The sequence below is a fragment of the Chelon labrosus genome (assembly GCF_963514085.1).
Source record: "Chelon labrosus genome assembly, chromosome: 2".
In the NCBI taxonomy this organism is placed as follows: domain Eukaryota; kingdom Metazoa; phylum Chordata; class Actinopteri; order Mugiliformes; family Mugilidae; genus Chelon; species Chelon labrosus.
In genome coordinates, this window is record NC_140338.1 from 33,732,352 (window position 1) to 33,753,314 (window position 20,963).

Sequence of the window (20,963 nt, forward strand, 5' to 3'; positions counted from 1 at the left end):
TTGCTCCCAGTGTGTGAATGTGTGAGTGCTTGTGTGAACGAATGGGTAGATGTGTCCGTGACTGTAAAGCGCTTTGAGTACCAATATGTAGAAAAGAAAGAGCTATGTAAAAGCAAGGCCATTTACCAAGATATGGTACAATGAGGCCTTTAAGGGCCTTGTATGTAAGGAGGAGGATTTTAAATTCTATTTTAGATTTTAAAGAGAGCCAAAGAAGAGAAGCTAAAACTGGAGTAATATGATCTCTCTTGCTAATTCCTGTCAATGCTCTCTTTTCAATTGCAGTCTTGCTGTATGTTGCTTCATTTTATTACATTTAAATGTAACAATGTAGATTAGAGTTGATGCCAACAGGTCAAATGACATTTTTCATAGATTTTTAATGTGTTTTTGAGTCTATACTTGCAGCATCTGTGCTATTAATCGACCACCCGTGATAGCTACCTTCACTTCCTGGCTAAACGTGGCAGGCGGATGAGACACACCATTATTATATTATCCAAGAGGAAAACTTCCCTGTTTATGTGGATTTATAAGAGTATCAGGACATAATCCCACTAAACACAGAGATGCCAGGACAGCCCTGAACTAAGGAAAACACTTTATAAATTAAAACAGTTGAGCTGTAACTGCCTTTGACATATATGGGGGGGGGGGGGGGGGGGGGTACTTAACTGTTTAGGGGATACTTTGATGTATTTACAGTTTTAATTTTAGTTAATTTTAGTTAATTTTAGTTTAATTTTAGTTTACCTTCTCGCTGTGAGGCAATTGTGATTCAGTATGAGATTATTTTCTTTCTAAATAATATTTATTGTTGAAAAAAAAAAAATTAATTAATGACTACTTGCATACGATATTTTTTTAATTTGTTTCTGAGATATCACATCTGTTCTTTTGATAAGATGGTTCCTATTTTATAAGGGAAAGCAATTCATCTATAAAAATCGAAATACTTTATATATGGTCATACTTATAAAAACTTTTTAAAAATGCATGGGAGGCTATTTATTTACGCTTCACAATGGCTGAAGAATAAAATAGCCTACATAAAAAAAAAAAATAATAAAAAAAAAACATTTGTGTTTCTACTCAGTGAAACCATTGAATCTTACTCTTGTAAAGTTACCGCTGAGAAGTTATGAACTAGAGCGGGTTTATTTTGAAAGTCTTGCCCGGATGTCTCGTGTCGTTTCTCGCTAGCTTCACACCGGTGCGCTCCTTCTGAGCGATGAAGAGACACTCCCGACACCCTCCGGACACCAGCGGATCCAGTTCGGACGCAGGTGAGTTTAATCACCCGGTATTTGATTCTTTATTTTACTTTCCTGTACATGCGAACACTTCTGACACAAACGGGAACTACTTCAAAGACTTTAAAACTCCACTGTGACTTAATAGATTGTTATAAACAAGCGAGAGTAGGTTTGTTCGATTTCGCAGTTGAGTAGTCCATCTTTTTACGAACTTTTTATCTAAAATAAACTGGAAGCTGCTACTGACGTTTAGAAGTATTAAAAAAAGTATTAAAAAAGTAAAAAAAGAAAAAAGTATTAAAATCTCAGAAAAAAAAAAAAGTTTGCTGCATTGATTGTGGACTTGCTTACCCGTGTTAGGCGCCACTGGTAAACAATTTACACTCAAATTAAATGGACTCACCGACTGATTTGGATGTAGTCGGTGTATTTAAAGAAGTTGAGCTTGTGTGGGGTTACTTTTGTAACTATTACTAAAGTAAAATTTACTTTTAGTGATCGAGAGCTACTTGTAGTTGTCAAACCAGTTTATCCACTTTATATCTACAGTCACACAGACACAGACACGTATGTGTCTGTCGTGTATCATTACAACCTTTCCCAAGATGTTCTGAGGCCACACTGTGTTGAAAGCCTTTTTTTCGCCTTCAGTGTTTAAAGCAACTCTTTTATCCCTCAGTGTGGAGCAGCAGCAGTCAGGATGATCCCAGTGGGGGAGCTTAGAAACTTCGGCACAGAGCAGAACGCAAAGTATCGGGTCCTGAAACCGTGGTGGGACGTCTTCTCAGAGTACATGTGTGTTGCTATGCTCATGATTGGAGTCTTTGGGTGCACGTTGCAGGTGAGGCGTCAACAGACCAGCCACTTTGTAATGATATGCTTTTAAAGGTTATAAGAGACACAATTACTACTAACATAACTGCTAAAATATTTACTTAATCTGCTGTGTGAATAGCCTGTATGAATATCTTGGCAAATGCCACAGTATTTCCTACATTATCTGACCTCCAAGTAAGGCGAAAACACACAGCGCAACCGACCGGCAACCTGTCTCTCCTGACTGACTTACTGCACATTCAGATCACTAACATGCTGCTCAATGTGCCTGTCATTGCTTGACTGTCCCCTCTGTGCCATAGAAATAGGAGAGAGGAAAAGCATTGGAATTAATATGTAATCAGTGGTAATGCATTAAAAAGTCTGTTTCTCATTTGCTGCTTTTGCAAACACTTCTTTGTAGACACTGATAACGTTGTTGCTTTGTTCTTGAACAAATGTAGTAACAATACATACACACACACATACACACACACACACACACACACACACATGAACAATGGAGTAGCAGGCTGGGGAAACAGTAAACCGGACCCTGAGGCAACTGTCTGAAATACCATATGCACCACAGGTTTTAATGGAGCTGCTTACAGAAATCACACAGACTACATGAAAATAAAACTGAAAAGAGGCAAAAAGCATAAAATATGAAAAGCAGAATAAGATAAATCAGGTTTAATGTATTTACTCTTATGTGACTGTGGCTCAGTAGGTAGAGCAGGTTGTCCACGAACCAGAGGGTTAGCGGTTCCGTCCCCGGAATGTGCCACATGCTGAAGTGTCCTTGAGAACCCCCAGTTGCTCCCAGTGCGTGACACTGGTGTATGAATATGTGTGACCGAATGGGTAGAAGTGTCTGTGCCTGTAAAGCGCTTTTAGTACCAATAGGTGGAAAGGCGCTATATAAAAGCAAGGCCATTTACCATTTACCATCACCATTATAAGGTGTCAGCGGGTCAGTTAACCAGCACTACATTTAATTTCTTTACGAAATGAAAGACCTCAGGTTACTGAAAGTCATTGATTTACAAAAGTTTTAAATGTGTTTTCTTTTCTTTTGCTTTTTCATTGGCAGCAATAATAGTTATGCTGTTGGTAGAAACCACAGATTATTGCAAGGGTTAAGTGAAATTATTCATTTTTAAACTGGTCAATCAATTTCTCAGTGTTTTGACACTTAGGGGTCCAGGTCACAGTAATAAATTATTATTAGAAAATATTCTTGTATAGAGCAGAGTTAGGGTTAGGGGGTAGAAAAATACAACCTAACAATAAATAATTCCAGATGATACTGTCCCTAAATTCTTTCATTCTGTATGATCATGAATATATACAATAAGTGTTGCAGAAACTGAATGTCAGAACAAAATCACTCATTCTGTGATTTTGAATTTGATATATTCTACTGCCAATAACATAAAAAGACGAAAGTGTACAATAAAACTAGTATATGATTACTAAGAACTAACAAAGTATATCATATTCCTCCCTGCCTTCACTGTTGTCAATAGAAATATTGTCAGACATCCCCTCTTTACAATGAACTTGGTCTCCGTAATTCATTTGAAATACAATATTGTTGCTGTAAATATTCACCACCACCTAATTTCTTCTGCAGCTCACCCAAGACAAGATTGCATGCCTGCCCAGTCCCTTCACAAGCCCGACACCCACGGCAATTGATTGTAGCTACATCCGGACCTACAGGGAGAACGAGACGTCGCAGCACACCCTGATCAAACCAACAAACCCCGTCATCCAGGAAGTGTTTGGCCGCAAGAACAACCTGGACATTCACCAATATGTTTTTGTCAACCACTACTGCTATGAGAGATTTGTCCACTGGTATGCAAAGTACTTCCCATACCTTGTGGTGGTCCACACTTTGGTCTTCATGGTAGCCAGCAGTTTCTGGTTCAAGTTCCCTGGGACATCTTCTAAAATTGACCTCTTTGTCACCATTCTTGGGAAGTGCTTTGATTCACCCTGGACCACAAGGGCCCTGAGTGAAGTTTCTGAGGAAAGAGGGGAGGAGAAGCTTGTAAATTGGAGGAGGAACACTGTGTCAAAGGATTCCACAGAGCAACGACCAGATGAGGAGGAGACTGTAGGGCTTCTCCGGTCTTCCTCTGTCAAGTCTAATCAAGAAAAGAAAAGTCCAGATACTCAGTCTGGCCCCTCTCTGTTGGATAAAAAGGAAGGAGAGCAGGCCAAAGCTCTTTTTGAAAAGGTGAAGAAGCTCCGAACCCATGTAGAGGAAGCAGACCTCTTGTATCACATGTATGTGCTACAAACATCACTGAAAGTTTTCAAGTTCTTGCTAATCATTATCTACACTGCAGTGCTGGTGCCAAACATTGAGATTGTGGTGCGCTGTTACGTTCCTCCTGAGCTGACTGGTTTTGATATCTATTGCTGTAACCACAACAAAGCCCATCTCTTCTCAAAGCTTGCCTACTGCTACATCTGCTTTGTGGGAGTGTATGGACTGCTATGCATCTACACCCTCTACTGGCTGTTCCATCGACCTCTGAAGGAATACTCCTTTGAGCAGGTCAGACTGGAGACAGGTATTAATGACATACCAGATGTGAACAATGATTTTGCATTCCTCTTACACCTTGTGGACCAATATGATGCTCTTTATTCTAAAAGATTTGCCGTCTTTCTTTCGGAAGTCAGTGAGAGCCGCCTCCAGCAGCTTAACCTCAACTATGAGTGGACTGACAAAAAGCTGCGCACCCGCCTTATTAGGAACTCCAATAACCTGCTGGAGCTCCACCTCTTAATGTTGCCTGGACTTCCCGACACTGTCTTTGAGATTCCTGAGGTAGAATCACTCAAACTAGAGCAAGTGAATAATGTCACCATCCCGGCTAGTGTGGCGAAGCTGGAATCTCTTCAGGAGTTATCACTTATATACTGTCCTGCAAAGCTCCAACTTCCTGCCCTGAACCACCTCAAAGAACATTTAAAGGTCCTACGAATAGCTTTTGAAAGTTTAGAAGAGGTGCCTGAGTGGATGTACACTCTGCATGGTGTGGAGGAGGTACATCTGAATGGTCCTTTAATCAATGAGGTATCCAAAAGTGGCACTCTGGAGTCCCTCCGAGAACTTAGTTCTTTGAGAGTTCTCACTCTCCATTCCAACCTCACAAAGATCCCGCAAAGCGTTGTAGATGTTGCGCCATACCTGAAACGGCTCTGCATCTACAATGACGGTGTAAAGCTCCAAGCATTCAGCAGCCTGAAGAAGTTAAACAACCTAGTGTCACTAGAGTTAGTGGGCTGTGAATTAGAGCGCATCCCAAGTGCTGTCTTCAGCCTGAACAATCTGCAGGAGCTGGACCTCAAGGACAACAAACTTACCACTGTGGAGGAGATTCTGAGCTTACAGCACTGTCAGCGTTTGGTGACGCTTCGACTGTGGCACAATAAAATATCTTACATCCCTGATCATATCAGTAAGCTGCACACTCTGGAGACACTGGACATTAGCTGGAACAAGCTAAAAAAGCTTCCCTCTCGACTGTTCTACTGCACCAAACTCAGGAGCCTTGACGTCTCCCATAATCAGCTCACCTCTCTCCCTTCTGAAGTGAGTGTCCCGCAGAACCTTCAGTTCTTCTCGGCAGCTTTCAACTCCCTAGAGACACTACCAGATGAGCTGTTCTCCTGTAAAAGGCTAAAAACTCTGGTTCTTGGTAACAACTGCCTGTCGTATCTTAGCTCCAAAGTGGCCAACCTGGCCCAACTGGTCCGGCTGGATATTAAAGGAAACCGTCTGGAGTCTTTACCTCCGGAGATAGCAGACTGTCCCCTGCTCCGTCAAAGTGGCTTGATAATAGAGGACAGCCTGCTGGATCTGCTGCCAACAGATGTACGAAATAAGCTAACTCAAAGTTGAGTTTGTAAAGAAAAGAACTGTCACAGACTTGTCCTTTGTGGGTGATCGTGTCCTGATTTGCATGGAGGAAATAGAATATTTACAGAACTTTAATCTGTATAACCAAATGGAAAACCTAACATTGAAGAAAAATCTGTTACCTTTTATTGTGTGGTCAAATCTATCACAAAAAGAAAAAAAATACGTGCACATGTTTTTATGCATTTTCCATACCGTATTTTCTAAATTTGTATTTTACCAATTTAGTATCTTGTGTTTTTTTTTTTTTTTTTTTTTGCAACACTGTTTTTATGTAGCTGGTTTTACTGATGTAGATCATAAAGTAATGTTGAGTTTAAGGCAAGACAAGATAAGAATAATCCTTTATTTATCCCACAGTGACTGTTTTGTGTGAATGGAAAAAGGGCTCAGCACTATACACAGATTAAACAGTGACCAATCCTTGAACTTCAAATAATCTGTGCCACAATTTTTACTCAGAGTTGTGTTTTATTTGCAGAATATTTTGCGCTGTATCCTGTTGAACAGGTTTTTATAACAGGAGTGTATCCCACAGCACAGTAGTTCTTGTTGATCCCTTTTGGGAGTGGAGGCCTTTCAGTGGCAGGATAATAGAGGTCCATCTCTCTGTTTACATATTCAGTCAAATGGAGAAAAGAATGGATTCATACACAGGGCTATGAACTGGATACAGGTCAACTCACAGTGAATTACACAGGATGCACAATTATGGCGGATACACAGTTGTTTTTTCATTGAATACTTCTGCAAATTAGTAGCTTCACCAAAATGCAAACACATTTTTTTTTAACTTTGTTTTCTGCAAACTCCAGGATGATTTCCACATCATTTCATTAAAGAAACAGAATGTAATGAAGTAATATGATGCTAAATTATCTTAAACATTATGCTTGTGTTGTTTATTTTATTGCATGATATTTTTTCTGTGTGAGAACATACACCAATCAGCCACGACAGCCACAACATTAAAACCATAACATTGAATATCATGTAACAGTGCAATGTTCTGCTGGGAAACTTTTGGACCTGGCATTCATGTGGATGTTACTTAGACATGTACCTAGACCAGACCAGGCACCCCCACCCCATAGCAATGACACTCCTTGATGGCAGCAGCCATCCCCAGCAGGATGCAGCCTGACACAGACACACACACAAAAACGGTTTAGGAACAACTAAAAAAACATGAAGAACAGCACAAGGTGTTGACCTGGCCTCCAAATTCACTAGATCCAAACTGATCAAGTATCTGTGGGATGATCCACAGAGGCCCCTCCCCTCAACCCATAGGACAACATTCTGTTGCCAGACACCACAGGACACCCTCAGAAGGCCCATGTCCATTCTCTGGTGACTGTTTTGGCAGGAAAAAGTAAAACATTTTTTACTTGTAATACTTTTTTCTGTAATACAAACAAGCATGGTTTCTTGCTTCCTGCATTCTTTCTTTCCCCCAGCTTCCCACTATGTGCCAGTGTCTCTGTCTCAGACACAAATAACAAACCTGTACTCTGACTCAGAGGATAGGCCTTCTACTATTCAGCCTAAACTGTAGTGCAGTCATGTCCTGGCTTGCATGGTTCCAAAATGGGATCGGTTTATGGACATACCTCTGTTATATTCAAATACACACTAAGCTACCGGTGACTCAAAGAAAAACTTGCGCTTTCTTTTCTTTCACGTTTTATGAGTTAGATGGACTTCAGCAGAGTTTATCGCTTGTTAAAAAAAGAATTGTATCCTTTATGTCATAATACTTTGTTAATCATTGCCCTGGTTCGTTTCCTCTCAGCCCAGGTGGTAGTCAGGTTTATCACCAATATTAACCAAAACAGATGTGACAGCACCATTGTAGCTAAAGCTTAGTTGGAAATGATTAATGTGTCTCTAAGATAGTTGCTTTAAGATGTCAGGAGTGAAACACTCAGTTAGAGGTGGGAGAGTATGGTGCTGCTAGACCTGGTTGTGTACAAGAGCAGTTTTTAGATATGAAAACTCAGATTGAGTTTCTTCCAGCAATGTGTGTTTCTGTTGTTTAAGGACCTTATATTATTTTGCTTTTGGCTTATTTGAAGTCTGTCTTAATACATATGCCTGCACAAGTGTCACTTTTTTTCATTTCACAGGCAGTGAAGTGGGGCCTCAACAAGACTAAACAGATGGAATCAAACTAACTTGATTTACTGTGGAGTCCCAGTGACTACTAACTGTTTTAACAGGCATGCTAAACTTCTTCTTCTGTAACCACTTGTGCTGTGAAGGGTCACGGGGGAGGAAGCCGGAGAGAACCCACGCAGACACAGGGAGAAGATGCAAACTCCACACAGTCAGCCTGGATTCGAACCCAGAAGCTTCTTGGTTACCACTAAAGCCTCACGCTTTAGTGGTAACCACGACACCACTGTGCTGCCCACAAACAATTCTTCACCATATTATAGACAGATTATAGGGTTGTAGCTGACTAATATTTGTCAATATTGATTATTTGTGGCATATATTCTTGGTCAATTAACTGTTTGCTCTAGAAAAGAACAGCACAAGAGCCCAAAATAAATATTTTATTTTGTCTGACCAAAATCGAAAGAGCAAATTCACATATTTGAAAATCTGCCTTGTATGATTTTAAGAAAACAAACCAAAAAAAACACATAATAGAATAGAAAATAGAAAATCTAAATACCTGACGATAATTCATTTTCTGTTGACGCATGGGTGCAACTCGAAAAGCAAAGTAAGGGACATATTTGTGGAGGTGGGTGTCTGAATCTGTCCATGAACCTGTCCCATCACTGTCATCTCTCATTTCAGCTTTCCACTTGCTGATAAAGCAAATAAAGAAAATAATATGTATCAGCTCTTAGAAAGACATGCAAACCAGTTAATTCATTTCTCATCAAACACTTATAATACCTAATGATGAATTCTCAAACATTTGTGCACTTCTCCTTGCGACTGAAGGCTGACACTGTTTTCTCTTGTTTACCCTCTATTTCCTGCTGCCTGCTCATTTGTCACTGGCGGCATATTTCTCACAACCTGCAGAACAAACCTGCCACCACAGTGTTTATACAGGAAGTATTTGAACATGCAACAACACACCCACATTTATGCTCAGTGAAGTCATTGAGCTCTACCTAGTGGCTGGATGTGTGTCCATGTCTGAATATTTCACTGGCACAGTTTTGCGATGGATTACGCTCTAAGGGCGAGATAATATACTTACATATTATTCATAGCTGTCTTTATTACACAAGAGGAGGGTGTGGTAGCACAGAATATGGAGAAGCAGACCTCTAAGAGGAAGGCTGCCATTACAAAACACAAGCCTATCTTGGAAAACATGGGTGGAGGAAAGTGAAATGACTATACACACACTTGAGAAAGTGGAGCTACCCCAATAGTTTCCCGTAAGTCAAATGCTGCAGCTAGATTGATGTTATGATGTTAAGTAATAATGCAATCAAAGTCAAAGGAGAAGTCTCATATTAAAACTCTTGAGTAAGACATGTATTAGCTTTAAGTTCAAGTATAGTATAAAATGGATGTGTTCAAGTACAGTACTTACAGTACTTGAGTTATATATCACAAAATATAATGGAAGTTTGAATTCCTCTCAAATAAAGTCAGATAACTTGTCAGAGTTTGAAATTCTTTCAGCCAGTCCAGTTATTGTGAGAAATATGAGCAACAAAGTAACAAACATACAGTACGTGATCCATCTGCGTCACGATGGGCCTCAGGGAGCTGGCAACGCAGTAGTTAGACTGTATCTTCTTTCTCGACGGGTGAAGTTGGCCAGCAGCACACAAGCAAACAAAATACCCATTGTACCAGGAGAGCCCTGAACACAAACACCAGCAAACTGTGCCACCGTTACCTACAAGCTCCGACAAAACAGGGCCCTCATTCATTGAGTTTCAGTGCAGCTATCTTTGTGACCTTTGAGAGGATTTTTGCTTCGGTGTGCATTCCAGTGTGGAGTTATTAGAAATGCCCTTGATGAATCACCTTAGGGAAATGTGGAACACTTAAAGATGAATGAAACCAAAGTTGGAACACAAAGAAAGATCACAAAATAAATATTTCAGTAGTTATTTTTATTTATTTGAAAAAAAAAAAAACAACAAACTTTAATTTCACAATTATTATATTGGTAGTTCACAACTTTTTAATTTACCTTATATTATTAATTTTGTATTACAATTGGAAGAAGATTTTAAAATATGAAAATAATGTTTTAGACAGAAGTTCAGAGGACAAGATATTCCTGATTTGACCCTACAAGTGGTTGTCAATGCTTTTGCCTCATGGTCAGAATAGTACAAAAAACAAACATCCATTGGTGATAGTTCTTTTTATAGGCCAAATGTGGTAGAACATATTTATTCATCCTCTAACAGCTGTGGAATAAAGATTAGAGGGGCTGACTTGGAACTGTGAGTTCATCAGTTCAAATCCCCTCTGTCCACAGCTGTGGTGCGTTGAGAAAGCCCCTCAGCCCCATAGTGCTCCCTGCTCACATGACTACCCACTGCTCCAAGTGTGCTCACAACTGTGTACAAAGGGATGGATTAAAGAGTGAGATTCCCACAAGGGATCAGTAAAAGAAAAAGGAAAAAATATATAATTCAGATTTGGATCCTTCACCTACCAGTTTAGGGACTGTCATCTTCTATTACTGTCTTAACCCGATTTCAAAGCCTTCTTCACCTTAAATTTATGTGAACACACACATACAATTTACCTAAATTCCAGTACAAGTAATAAAGAGAACACCCAAAGTCCCACAAGACAATACTGAGCCGTGACCCCAGTGAGCTAGAACCCAAGAGCAGCAACTCGTGACATCCTAATAAAGTATAGAATTTAAACAGACCACAAAAAGACAGCATGACTTCAAGTTCAACACTTTATTGTGCTTTCTTCTTCAAATAATAAAGTGAATAAGCTCACTTTAGTTTTAAAAGTATTTATATAAATAACATTTCAAGAAATCACAATGTTGCTATTTACAAAGTCACAGGAATATTCAATCCTATTCCAACAATAAATAAGAGTAAATTTAAATTCTAAGTACATCTAATCAAGAGAAACACAACTATGCAAAGCAATCAGAGTGCACCATGTCAAGTTTAAATTTAAAAAAAAAAATGTATCAACTGTTACAATTCTTACACAACAAAAATAATGCAATAATTAGAAAAACACTTGGGGGGGGGGGGGGGACTATCTACAAATGTGCACTCCCAATTAATAGGGAAAACATATATAGGTATATATAAGGTGCTTAAATTGCACTGTGCAAAAGAGGTGTCTACAGTATATAGCCACCCATCCACTGAAAATAAGCTGCCAAGACAATGTGTCCTGTCACATATTAATGCTGAGCTACTGTTAACAAAAAAAAAATTATAATCCTTTACACAGCAATGAATTCAAGTCACCAGGTTTGAAGCAAATAAAAAGGTGTGGGGTTAGTTTTACCCAGAAGACTTTTGACTAACTGTGAATGTGAGCAAAAAGCAAGTCAATCATATCCGGCACACCTGAAGCTCGGGCCACGTCTATCGCTGTCTGACCGCTGATGTTGGCGTGCTTCAGGTCGGACCGCGGCGCCAAGAACTTCACGACATCCCGGTGGCCTTCCCGGATGGCAATGTGGATAGGCAGGGCGCCGCTCTGGTCAGGGATGTTTACTGAAGCGCCATACTCCACCAGAACCTGCAGGGTGTCCAGGAATCCCGTTCGAGCTGCATCGTGGACAGGTGCTATGCCTTGTTTGTCCTGGACGTTGGGGTCTGCTCCTTTCTCCAACAACAAACTGGCAATCTTGGAGTTCCCCATCATCATCACCTGTTGGAGACAACAGAGGAGAGGTGATAAGAGTGCTTTTGTACATTCAGCATGCATGTGTTAATTTGCAAGTTGTTACCCTCTGACCTCAGATACTTTAGGAGCTGTCTGTTAAGTATTTCCATAGAATCTACCAGGTTCTAATCAATATTCATTTATAAGGAAACATGTAAATGCTTACTGGTGAAGAACTGGACCCAGTAAAGCTTAATTTACAGCACTACATCACGCTGAGTTCATAGCTACGGTGTAGAGGGTTAGGCCGTCAAATGCATTTATACCCGTGCGCTAGTGTGTCTGTACTGTTATGTTATTGTATATTATGCCACGGAAACACTACCTGGACAAATAAAAGAAAAGGGAAGAGTGCATCTACAAAAACATCACCTTTATACACCAGTTTATCAAATACATTTGGACAAATCCAATTCAGTGTAATCCAACAACCCTACAATAAATTACACTTTTATAGAGCATTAATCTGAGTGGGTTTTGGCTGTTAATCAATTAGTCAACACACATAAAATGAATTTGAAACAATTGGGGTATTTTGGTGACTAGTGGTTCGGCGCTGCCAGGTCACTGGTTCAAATCCCCCAACAACCCTGGCTGAAGCACTCTTCAGCAATCCATCCAACCCCCGCAATTATGCTGCACAGGTGGCGGACCATTGCACCAAGTGTGCTCCTTGTGTGTGTGAATGGATGGGTTAAATCAAAAACAAATTTCCCCACTGTGTGTGTCCATTATATAATGGACTTTTTTTATTTAACTAGAACGACTGGAATATATTAATTCTAAAAAATATATTTAAAAAAATATGATTCCAGCTTGTACTATGTGAAGAGTAATAAGTTTAAAATAAAATGTATTTCTTTATTCCTTGTGATATATTAAACAGGTAAATTACTATAGAGTAGTGGTCAATGGTTCCGTATTCAGGTTCACTCTATTGATAATGTAGACAAAATATTATATCATCTCAGTTTGTCTCATCACAAATGAAAGACTGTAAGGAGGTGATCACTGTTGGGCAGCTAAGCGTACGTCCTCTTTTTCTATTTTATTGAAGTGAAATCATCAAGCATCTCTCATTTGACAGTAGTACTGTAGTTAGATGGCTTTCGGGTATGTTAGGTTCTATGCTTTGAACATAAAGCATACCTTTTGTGTGTCAAAAAATATATAAAGTACACATACGCTGCTATATCTAGAGGCAATGAGATTATTCTGTAACCGAAGAATCGCGGACAGTAACAGTCTTTTCACAGGATAAATATTTGCGTAGTTAATGGCTCTGTAAATGTGAGTCGTGCATAAACATCTGAACATGGTGCTCGACCCTCACCTGTAGCGCAGTCCTGCCAAACTCATTCAGAGTATCAGGATGCACTCTGCATTCCTCCAGGATCCTCTGCACCTCGCTGGTGTTCCCCTTGGCTGCTGCCGCCGTCAGAGCTTTACCGGCATCCATCTGACTCAGGACCATTATAGTCTCTGTCTGTCTGCTCAGTAAAAGACGCACCACAGTTACACGGAAGTTCAGTGGCAGTCTCCTCACGACAGTAGTACAAATATGACAAACAGTGAAGGAGGCAGTCGTCGGCCACAGCTAGCTAACGTTACTACAGCATCCGGCTAACGTAAGCTGTATTTCCCCGCTGACGCCATGTTATGTCGCTGCCAGCGTACTGTTATATCGGCTCGCTTTAACAAAGCATGCAGCTAAACAACATAGCTCCACACAAATGTTTCTTTCTCTGTGAGACGGGTGAGTCACGTCGACTGAATGTTACAAACAATTAGCATCCAGGCTAATAGCTAACGTCACAAAAACAAGAGCTGTAGCGCTTTTCAGCGTACCTTGATGCGTTCGTTAAGATTCAAAGCGTCGCCAAGATTTTCTCCCCCGCTGTTTGTGCTGACCGGTAAGTTTTAAATAAAATCCAAACGAGAAGAGTTTGTCAACATTACAAAATACATTTGCGCGCTGAGATCTATACAGCGGCGTCTCCAGACTACAATTTACAAACATTGGAGAGAACACACGCTGACCAATCACAGTTCGCCTAGAGGGTGTTGCTCCTCCATATATGGTGAAAGAGGCGGCGTTACAACTCTGTTTCTATGTTATCACTGTGGTAACAGGGACGGCTGACCAATCAGCGCACAGAGCGAAGAAAGCGGGCGATTTGTATACGTTGATGTCTTCAAAGGCAGTTCATTCAGATTTGTGACCTTTGGTTGTGTTTCTCCATAGACAAGTGTGGAAAAGGCGGGTGTAAGTTTTTAATTTTAGGCGGAATTTAGCGACTGTGACTGCACAATATACCGTGGCACACGAAAAACACAATGACGCCTGTTATAAAGTGTTCTATGGTAATAATTTCATTAAGCATTTGAATAATTTGCAGAAACATTAAAATCATGTTGCACACAGACTTCATAAAACAAGATCATTAATATTACATAGGGCAGATGAAATTTTAAAGACATTCTTTCAGTCCAGTTTAAGTCATCATTTATTTTCCTCTGGAAGTCCTGGGAGTGAGGAAAAGCAAGATTCCCCTCAGGCTTCACACATTGGTCCTCAGCTGGTAATCTGAATAAAAAAGGAGGAATTATAAGTTAAATGTGATCACTTGGTTAAATAGTACAATTAAAGTCTATCAGAAAAGGTACCTCCGCTCTGTGTGATGTAGCGGACCCAGGGTAACGCCTGATAACCACTTTTTTCTATGATCTTCATATACCGCACCTGGTGAATTTGAGGAGCACAAAGACAACTTGTTGAGGCAAGAAACTTAACTGTGCAGCATCGAATCAAATGAAATCCAGTGTGAGCACATCAATGATTACAGGACCAGACTTGACAGGCTGTAAATTCTGAACAGGCTAAGCAGAATAGCAGTGTTCTTAAATAACAGAACTTAATAACTAATAAATCATATAAACAAGAAATGGTGTGCCATGACAGACGTCCAACCCAGAATAAACATGATTTACAGGTGGACCTGACACATACCTGTATTCCTGAGACTGTGAAGTAAGGGATTTCAAATTTGACTGTAATGGGAGGTTTGCCCTCCATCTCATCATTCTCCACACTGGGCAAACCAAAGTGAGCTCTCATGAGAAACTCTTTACCTCCCTGCAATAGATTATGCAAGCAGAGACAAATGCATCAAGCAGGCACACAGTCCAATGTACTTAATTGAAGTAATACAGATTTAAGTCTGTGCTTTTTGCACAAAAAAGATGTGAGTTTCTTACTGGGAAAGACTTAATGGTCCACACAACCATGTTCTTCTCAGGAACGTATTTGGCATGGCCTGTGCTGGTTTTGAACTTGGGTGAGTCAGCATCACTGGGGACAGGGACCCTCACTTCCACGTTATTTGCCACAGACTGTTTTTTAAACTGACCCTTTGCCTAAAAATTGAGCACAATACAGTGTATGGGTATCACTGCTGATAACACAAACTAAAATTGTACAAAACTGAGAAACAATAATTCTACAGTTTCTTGGACGTCTTTGAAAAACACACAAAAAACACAAACAGTGTAGTACAATACCTTAACCATGATTTCCACTCTACTGTGAGAGAATTTCTCTATGACTGATTCAATCCATATCAAAGGTTTCACCTGTAACATATAAAGGATAACAATTATTTGGAGTGCAGAACAATGTGAAAGAAGTACTTCCGTTACAGTAAATGGTAATTTTTATAACTTGATTTTCCAAGTCACATAATCAAATGTACTGTAATATAATGTCTGCAAGCAATTTTTTTTAGATATTATTTTCATTTGAAAAAAATAACCTGTTTAAGACATTAGACCGGTTCTTGTCACATGTTACCAGCTTTGCTATGAATACCAGGTAGTGACTCAGACATTACATGAGTATTGATGCGGTAGGACATGAGTTCAGACTCCCCGTCTGGAGGAATGAAGGAGATTGTACGATCGCTCTCAAAGCGTGAGAGACGGACACACTGATGGAACTTCACATCCTCCATCACCACCGTCTTTCCCTTGTCACCTGGAAATAAAACATAAGAATAAAGCCGTTAGATCACAGTTCCAGATTGACATGGTTAGACAGAAGAACCATACGTACGTCCAGTGAGGGCAAAAAGCACTCGATCATTGAGACCAAGACGCAGTTCAGGCATCCCAGTCAGCATGGTCTTCAGCTTGATGCTGCCCACGATGTCACTGCTCATCACACTTCCATTGGCATTCACCTGAATAAACGACAGAGAGTGTGAATAAAATGGATTATACTTTTTAATCAAATAAAGTCAGTATACCCAAATATTAAACTCAAATTACATGACAGGATATAATTTGAAGAGAGTCATGAAGTCAGAGCATTATTAGAACAAAAGCTTCCCGCACTCTCCGACCCATACAGAACAAGATGTCTGCACAAAGCAATAAGCGAGCTAAACATATACATACACACACACACACACACACACAGTTTGAGCCCAATGAATCCTGGCACTGTCATCTTGGAATATGCCCGTGCTATCAGGGAAGAAAAAATTAATTGATGGAATAACCTGGTCATTCAGTATATTCAGGTAGTCAGCTGACCTCATTCTTTGGACACATAATGTTGCTGAACCTAGACCTGAGCAACTGCAGCAACCCCAGATCATAGCACTGCCCCCACAGGCTTGTACAGTAGGCACTAGGCATGATGGGTGCATCACTTCATCTGCCTCTCTTCTTACCCTGAATTGCCCATCACTCTGGAAATTGAAGCCTTTTTTCCGGTTAGATTCACTGATTTTTTTTTTTTTTTTAAGGCTACACAGCTGTTCAGTCCCAATCCCTTGAGTTCCCTTCGCATCCGGTTTTTAAACAATTCGTGGACAGTTCTTAACCCAATTTTAGGTAGTTTCTACAATCTCCTTAGATGTTTTCTCTGCTTGATGAATGCCAATGATTTGACCCTTCTCAAACAGACTAACATCTTTTCCATGACGATGTGTCTTTTGACATGGTTGTTTAAGAGATGAGAAGCTACTCATTGCATCAGTTAGGGTTAAATAACTTGTTGCCAGCTGAAATTATCCAATAGGAGGCCCGTACCTATTTGCTTAGTTAAATGCAGGTGGCAACTTTTTTTTTAGCTCTCACTGTACTGCATTCAAGGACAATAAAGTCATCCTGATTCTGATTTTGCGGGGAAAAAATCCTTGCACTGGCATAAAGATGTTTGTACCTCACTACTACCTGTTACATCAAATGAGAAAAAGGTAAAAATAACTGAATGAACTATGTTTATAGCCTAATTCAGAACCAGTTTTGGTTTCTGTAGTCCATTTACTCAGTTGTGATAGCTGTAAGGGCACTAGCCGACTGTTTCACATCACTTGTCCATTTTAGCTTCACTCACGCTACACCTCTTTGTCCATTTTAGTATAGTCAGTCTGGATGATTTGGAGTTAAGCATTGTCCGTTAAGCATTGTCTGGAGCTTCCAGTCCATGGTTTTATTAGACACAATACAAGTGTACATTTAACTATTAATTGACATCAGAAACCATTCAGTTATGCGGTGGTTATCAGTCTGAATCATCTATATATATATATACACACACACATATATATATATATATATTTCACCAATGACTACTCCAAGGGGAGACGTCCAAGGGAGACGTCTTTAATGAAAGTAGTACTCTAATGACTGATCTGTTTAAGGTTAAAGCAGTCCATTTTCATCTTACCAGTACATTAATGGACTCAATGACATCAATGAAGACCTCGTTCTTTTTGTATTTGATACCCTCTGACCGCCAGGAGACAGCATTGGTGACAGTGGTCGGCACCTTGGACTTTGCCACCTCAAGCTTGGCACCTTCCTGAGTAATGTATCTGCGAAAGATTAGACAACTTGCTGTGACGTAACAGTGGAATTTCTAAATAAATCAGAATACACAATATTTATATGACTGTAAGTGCATCTCTTGGGAACTCTCACTCCTGAAGGATCTTGCTGTCGGTAGTTTGAGGGAATCCAAAATCCATCAGCTCATCCAACAGCTCATAGACAACAACAAAATTATCCTGTATGCTCTCCTCCTCCAGCTCTTTGAAGTACTCTGTGAACACCTGCATTACAACAACAGAGATCATCTGTATCTGAGGAGGATCTGATCAACTGTTAGCTTTTATATTAGATAATCGCCATCTTTTCCAGTTCCCACAAAAACCTCTACTATGAAACTGGATAGACAACAAATATTTAAAAGCACTTAAACGATAATACACCACTGTATGTATTTGCATTGCATATGTCACTCACCTCGACTAGTTTGTAGAGAAATGAGTAAACAAGGGAGGCATTGGAGTTCTTGTTTGTGGTGGCCACAACTGTGCAGGCATCAGGTCAAAGACTTTTCTACACACTCATTGTTACTATATATATCAGAGATGTTACAAACACTTCCCATACATGAAGATATATCAAATAAGTGTAAATGTTCCCATCTGATAACAAGTTTGATTTTTAAAAAACTTCCTTAATTTGTGTAACATGCATATGCGATTACATGGTTGTTACTGAGCTGATTTGGTGGCCTATCTGCTGTCTGATGTGACGATGATATATGAGCATATATTACATAAATCCATCAAAATTCGATCATTGGCTCATGGTGAGCAGGGATTCATGATACAGCTTGCATTATTCAAGCTTTGTGTCTCATATATTAGTAAGTATGTAAGTAAGTAAGTAAGTATACGTATTTGATTATCATAAAGTCCTGCGTTTAAATTTAAGGTGAACTTACTTACTGAGACTCCTCAAACAAGAACTATAAGTTATTTACAACAAAGGATTTTAATCAGTACAAGGATACGGTAGAGGTTGCTGTGTTTGATCCACATGAAGTGAACACTGCCGTGTGACATTACAGGACAGAGAAGCCCTTCCTCTTCATGTTGCATGAGTAAAGGCATGAAGTGATCAATCTCTGCCATGTTCACATCGCCTTTGTAGTTCCGACAAATCAGAACCTGAGAAAGGAGAATAAGTGGTTATCAGGCAACAAAATATAATTTTACAGAGTTGAGTGCAATTTTTAGGACATATTGTTTTTTACATAATGTTGTGAGAAAGTGCAATATGAAAACGCAAAAGAAATAACAAACACATGTAGTAAATTTAGAACAATTTTTCCACAATAAAGGATCAAAACAGGGTACCAGGATGGGATTATATTCGATTTAAAAACAAAAGTTTGAGACATTATTTCTCAAAATGAATATATATATACCAATATATAGTAATGATCTGATTCTGTGCAAAATGAATTAATAAGTTGATTTATCTTCAGCTATTCTGAAACAGTGTTCCCTGATTAAATGTTAAAGCAGTTTGCAAAAGCAAAATATCAACCCTTCCTTGCTACCAGCTTTTTCAGGCCTGATGGCTCACTTTTACTCATGTGATCATAAATTAAATATCTGTATCAGGTTATTTGATTATGAAAATAGGGCACAACTGACATGTGACTCTTTCATAAGAGTCGGTAAGATTTTGAGTTTCAGGAATATTAAAACATTCAACCACTAGTGATAAATTGTTGGGCCGCATACACGTAAATGGAGCAGTAGAGTGATCTGTCTGCAGATCTCTCTACTCTATGAACAACGACCTGCTATTCAACGAACTGTTGAGATGTCAAAGATAAGACCAACCAAAACAGGCCAGACCTGATGCTTGCTCAAAATGCAACAGTCCAAGGGTTACTGCCTTGCCCCAAAGCAGAAACTCGCTTGGATTAGATCAAATGCAGCGTCTCACTATTTGCTCTTGTTTAAGTCATGCACCCTTTTATCACACACTCAAGTTTCTCTGTAACACTACCTTAAGTGTCATGTTACATGCCTTGCCTGAGGAGAAAGACATGTTTGTGTCATGTAGTCTAAATAAGATGGAGATAGAAAAAACAGGTGTAGCAACAGTTTCTCACTTTGACTTGTTTAAGGCTGCAGCCTGCGTTTCCACTGACAGCCATGTACCCGGAAGTACAGAATAAAAAGGCCAATGAATGAGTCAGGTGTTTGAACTTTATTAATTTTTAACGACTTGTTTAATGTTTAACCGTTAAAGCAACGGCTACAAACCCAAAACAGGCAAAAATGAAGCAATGAGTTTTATAACTCCTGTCTTTGGGAAAAGACGTGCGTAACCGAATAAACAATTAGCAGCGTCTGTAATTAGCAGCGATCTTACCTTCCCCTTGAGATCCAACACAAATATAGCGGAGGCGGACATTATGTTTGCACCCACAAGGGCCACAACTTCACACAAGCACACAAACTCAGCTTAAAGTTCAATCGAGTCTTCAGCGGTACCAGTTCAATTTCGTCATCAAAACCAGAGAAATTCACGAGCCTGCGCTGCCTACGACATCCAACGTCCCCTTTTTTCCTGAAGAAGCCGTGACGACATCGCGCACAGGTGAAACATTCACCGGCGCACCTGAGCGGGTGAAGGCGAGGAGGGTTGTGCTGCTTAGTTTATCCACCAGAGGGCGCCACAATCACATAAATCGTAACGGTAATGTTGCGCTATCTGAGTTAGGATAGGACGTTTACTGTAAGTTACTGTAGTTATGGGAGAAAATTTTAGTTAGTTGCTTTAAGAAGGACAAGAAATTTATTAATTTATTTATTCATTTAAATGTGTGCTGTTTTGATCAACTCTATGAGGCCTACTGTCCCTGTCCCACATGACTTTACTTTTTATGATGCACTCTGTAGGTACACTCTACTTATTCTCCTCCTCTACTATAAGAAGTTACGAGAAACATATATTTCCTGAAACTTCAGTGCAGATCCATCAAAGTTACGGATGTACTGCACAACTCTTCTGCAGATCTTTTTTATTCACCAAACACTTTCTGAGGTAGTGTGCATAAACTACTAGAGGAGTTACGTATATCAGGGCAGGATGCCAACTTTTTATATTTAACTACAATAAACATATTTGTTGACATTCTTTACATTTACAGTTGTGTTATTCTCAGTTAATGAAAGAAAAGCGGTGATTAAAACTAC

General features: G+C 39.7%; 3 protein-coding genes across 4 annotated transcripts; 1 reads left to right on the forward strand and 2 right to left on the reverse strand.

Moving 5' to 3' along the window:
- Positions 1-1,074: 1,074 nt before the first annotated feature.
- LOC311508841 (volume-regulated anion channel subunit LRRC8C) lies at positions 1,075-7,006 on the forward strand. 2 transcript variants are annotated; one of them, XM_084573829.1, is made up of 3 exons: positions 1,075-1,286; positions 1,936-2,097; positions 3,712-7,006. In XM_084573829.1, the coding sequence occupies exons 2-3, from the start codon at positions 1,957-1,959 to the stop codon at positions 5,998-6,000; spliced, it is 2,430 nt and encodes an 809-aa protein (XP_084429955.1). In that variant the 5' UTR covers positions 1,075-1,286; positions 1,936-1,956; the 3' UTR covers positions 6,001-7,006. The 2 variants fall into 2 exon arrangements, with proteins under 2 accessions (XP_084429955.1, XP_084429954.1); XM_084573828.1 differs by having other exon boundaries at positions 1,952-2,097.
- Positions 7,007-11,032: 4,026 nt separating this feature from the next.
- On the reverse strand, positions 11,033-14,011 carry cdkn2d (cyclin-dependent kinase inhibitor 2D (p19, inhibits CDK4)). The gene is made up of 3 exons (XM_084563734.1): positions 13,738-14,011; positions 13,223-13,379; positions 11,033-11,874 (listed from the first exon to the last, which is right to left on the reverse strand). The coding sequence occupies exons 2-3, from the start codon at positions 13,361-13,363 to the stop codon at positions 11,521-11,523; spliced, it is 495 nt and encodes a 164-aa protein (XP_084419860.1). The 5' UTR covers positions 13,364-13,379; positions 13,738-14,011; the 3' UTR covers positions 11,033-11,520.
- Positions 14,012-14,230: 219 nt separating this feature from the next.
- ap1m2 (adaptor related protein complex 1 subunit mu 2) lies at positions 14,231-20,437 on the reverse strand. The gene is made up of 12 exons (XM_084563725.1): positions 20,137-20,437; positions 18,758-18,914; positions 18,202-18,269; positions 17,878-18,008; positions 17,624-17,771; positions 16,001-16,127; positions 15,780-15,922; positions 15,451-15,522; positions 15,148-15,306; positions 14,900-15,025; positions 14,557-14,632; positions 14,231-14,476 (listed from the first exon to the last, which is right to left on the reverse strand). Exons 1-12 carry the CDS (start codon positions 20,176-20,178, stop codon positions 14,451-14,453), a joined length of 1,275 nt encoding a protein of 424 aa, XP_084419851.1. The 5' UTR covers positions 20,179-20,437; the 3' UTR covers positions 14,231-14,450.
- Positions 20,438-20,963: the final 526 nt, after the last annotated feature.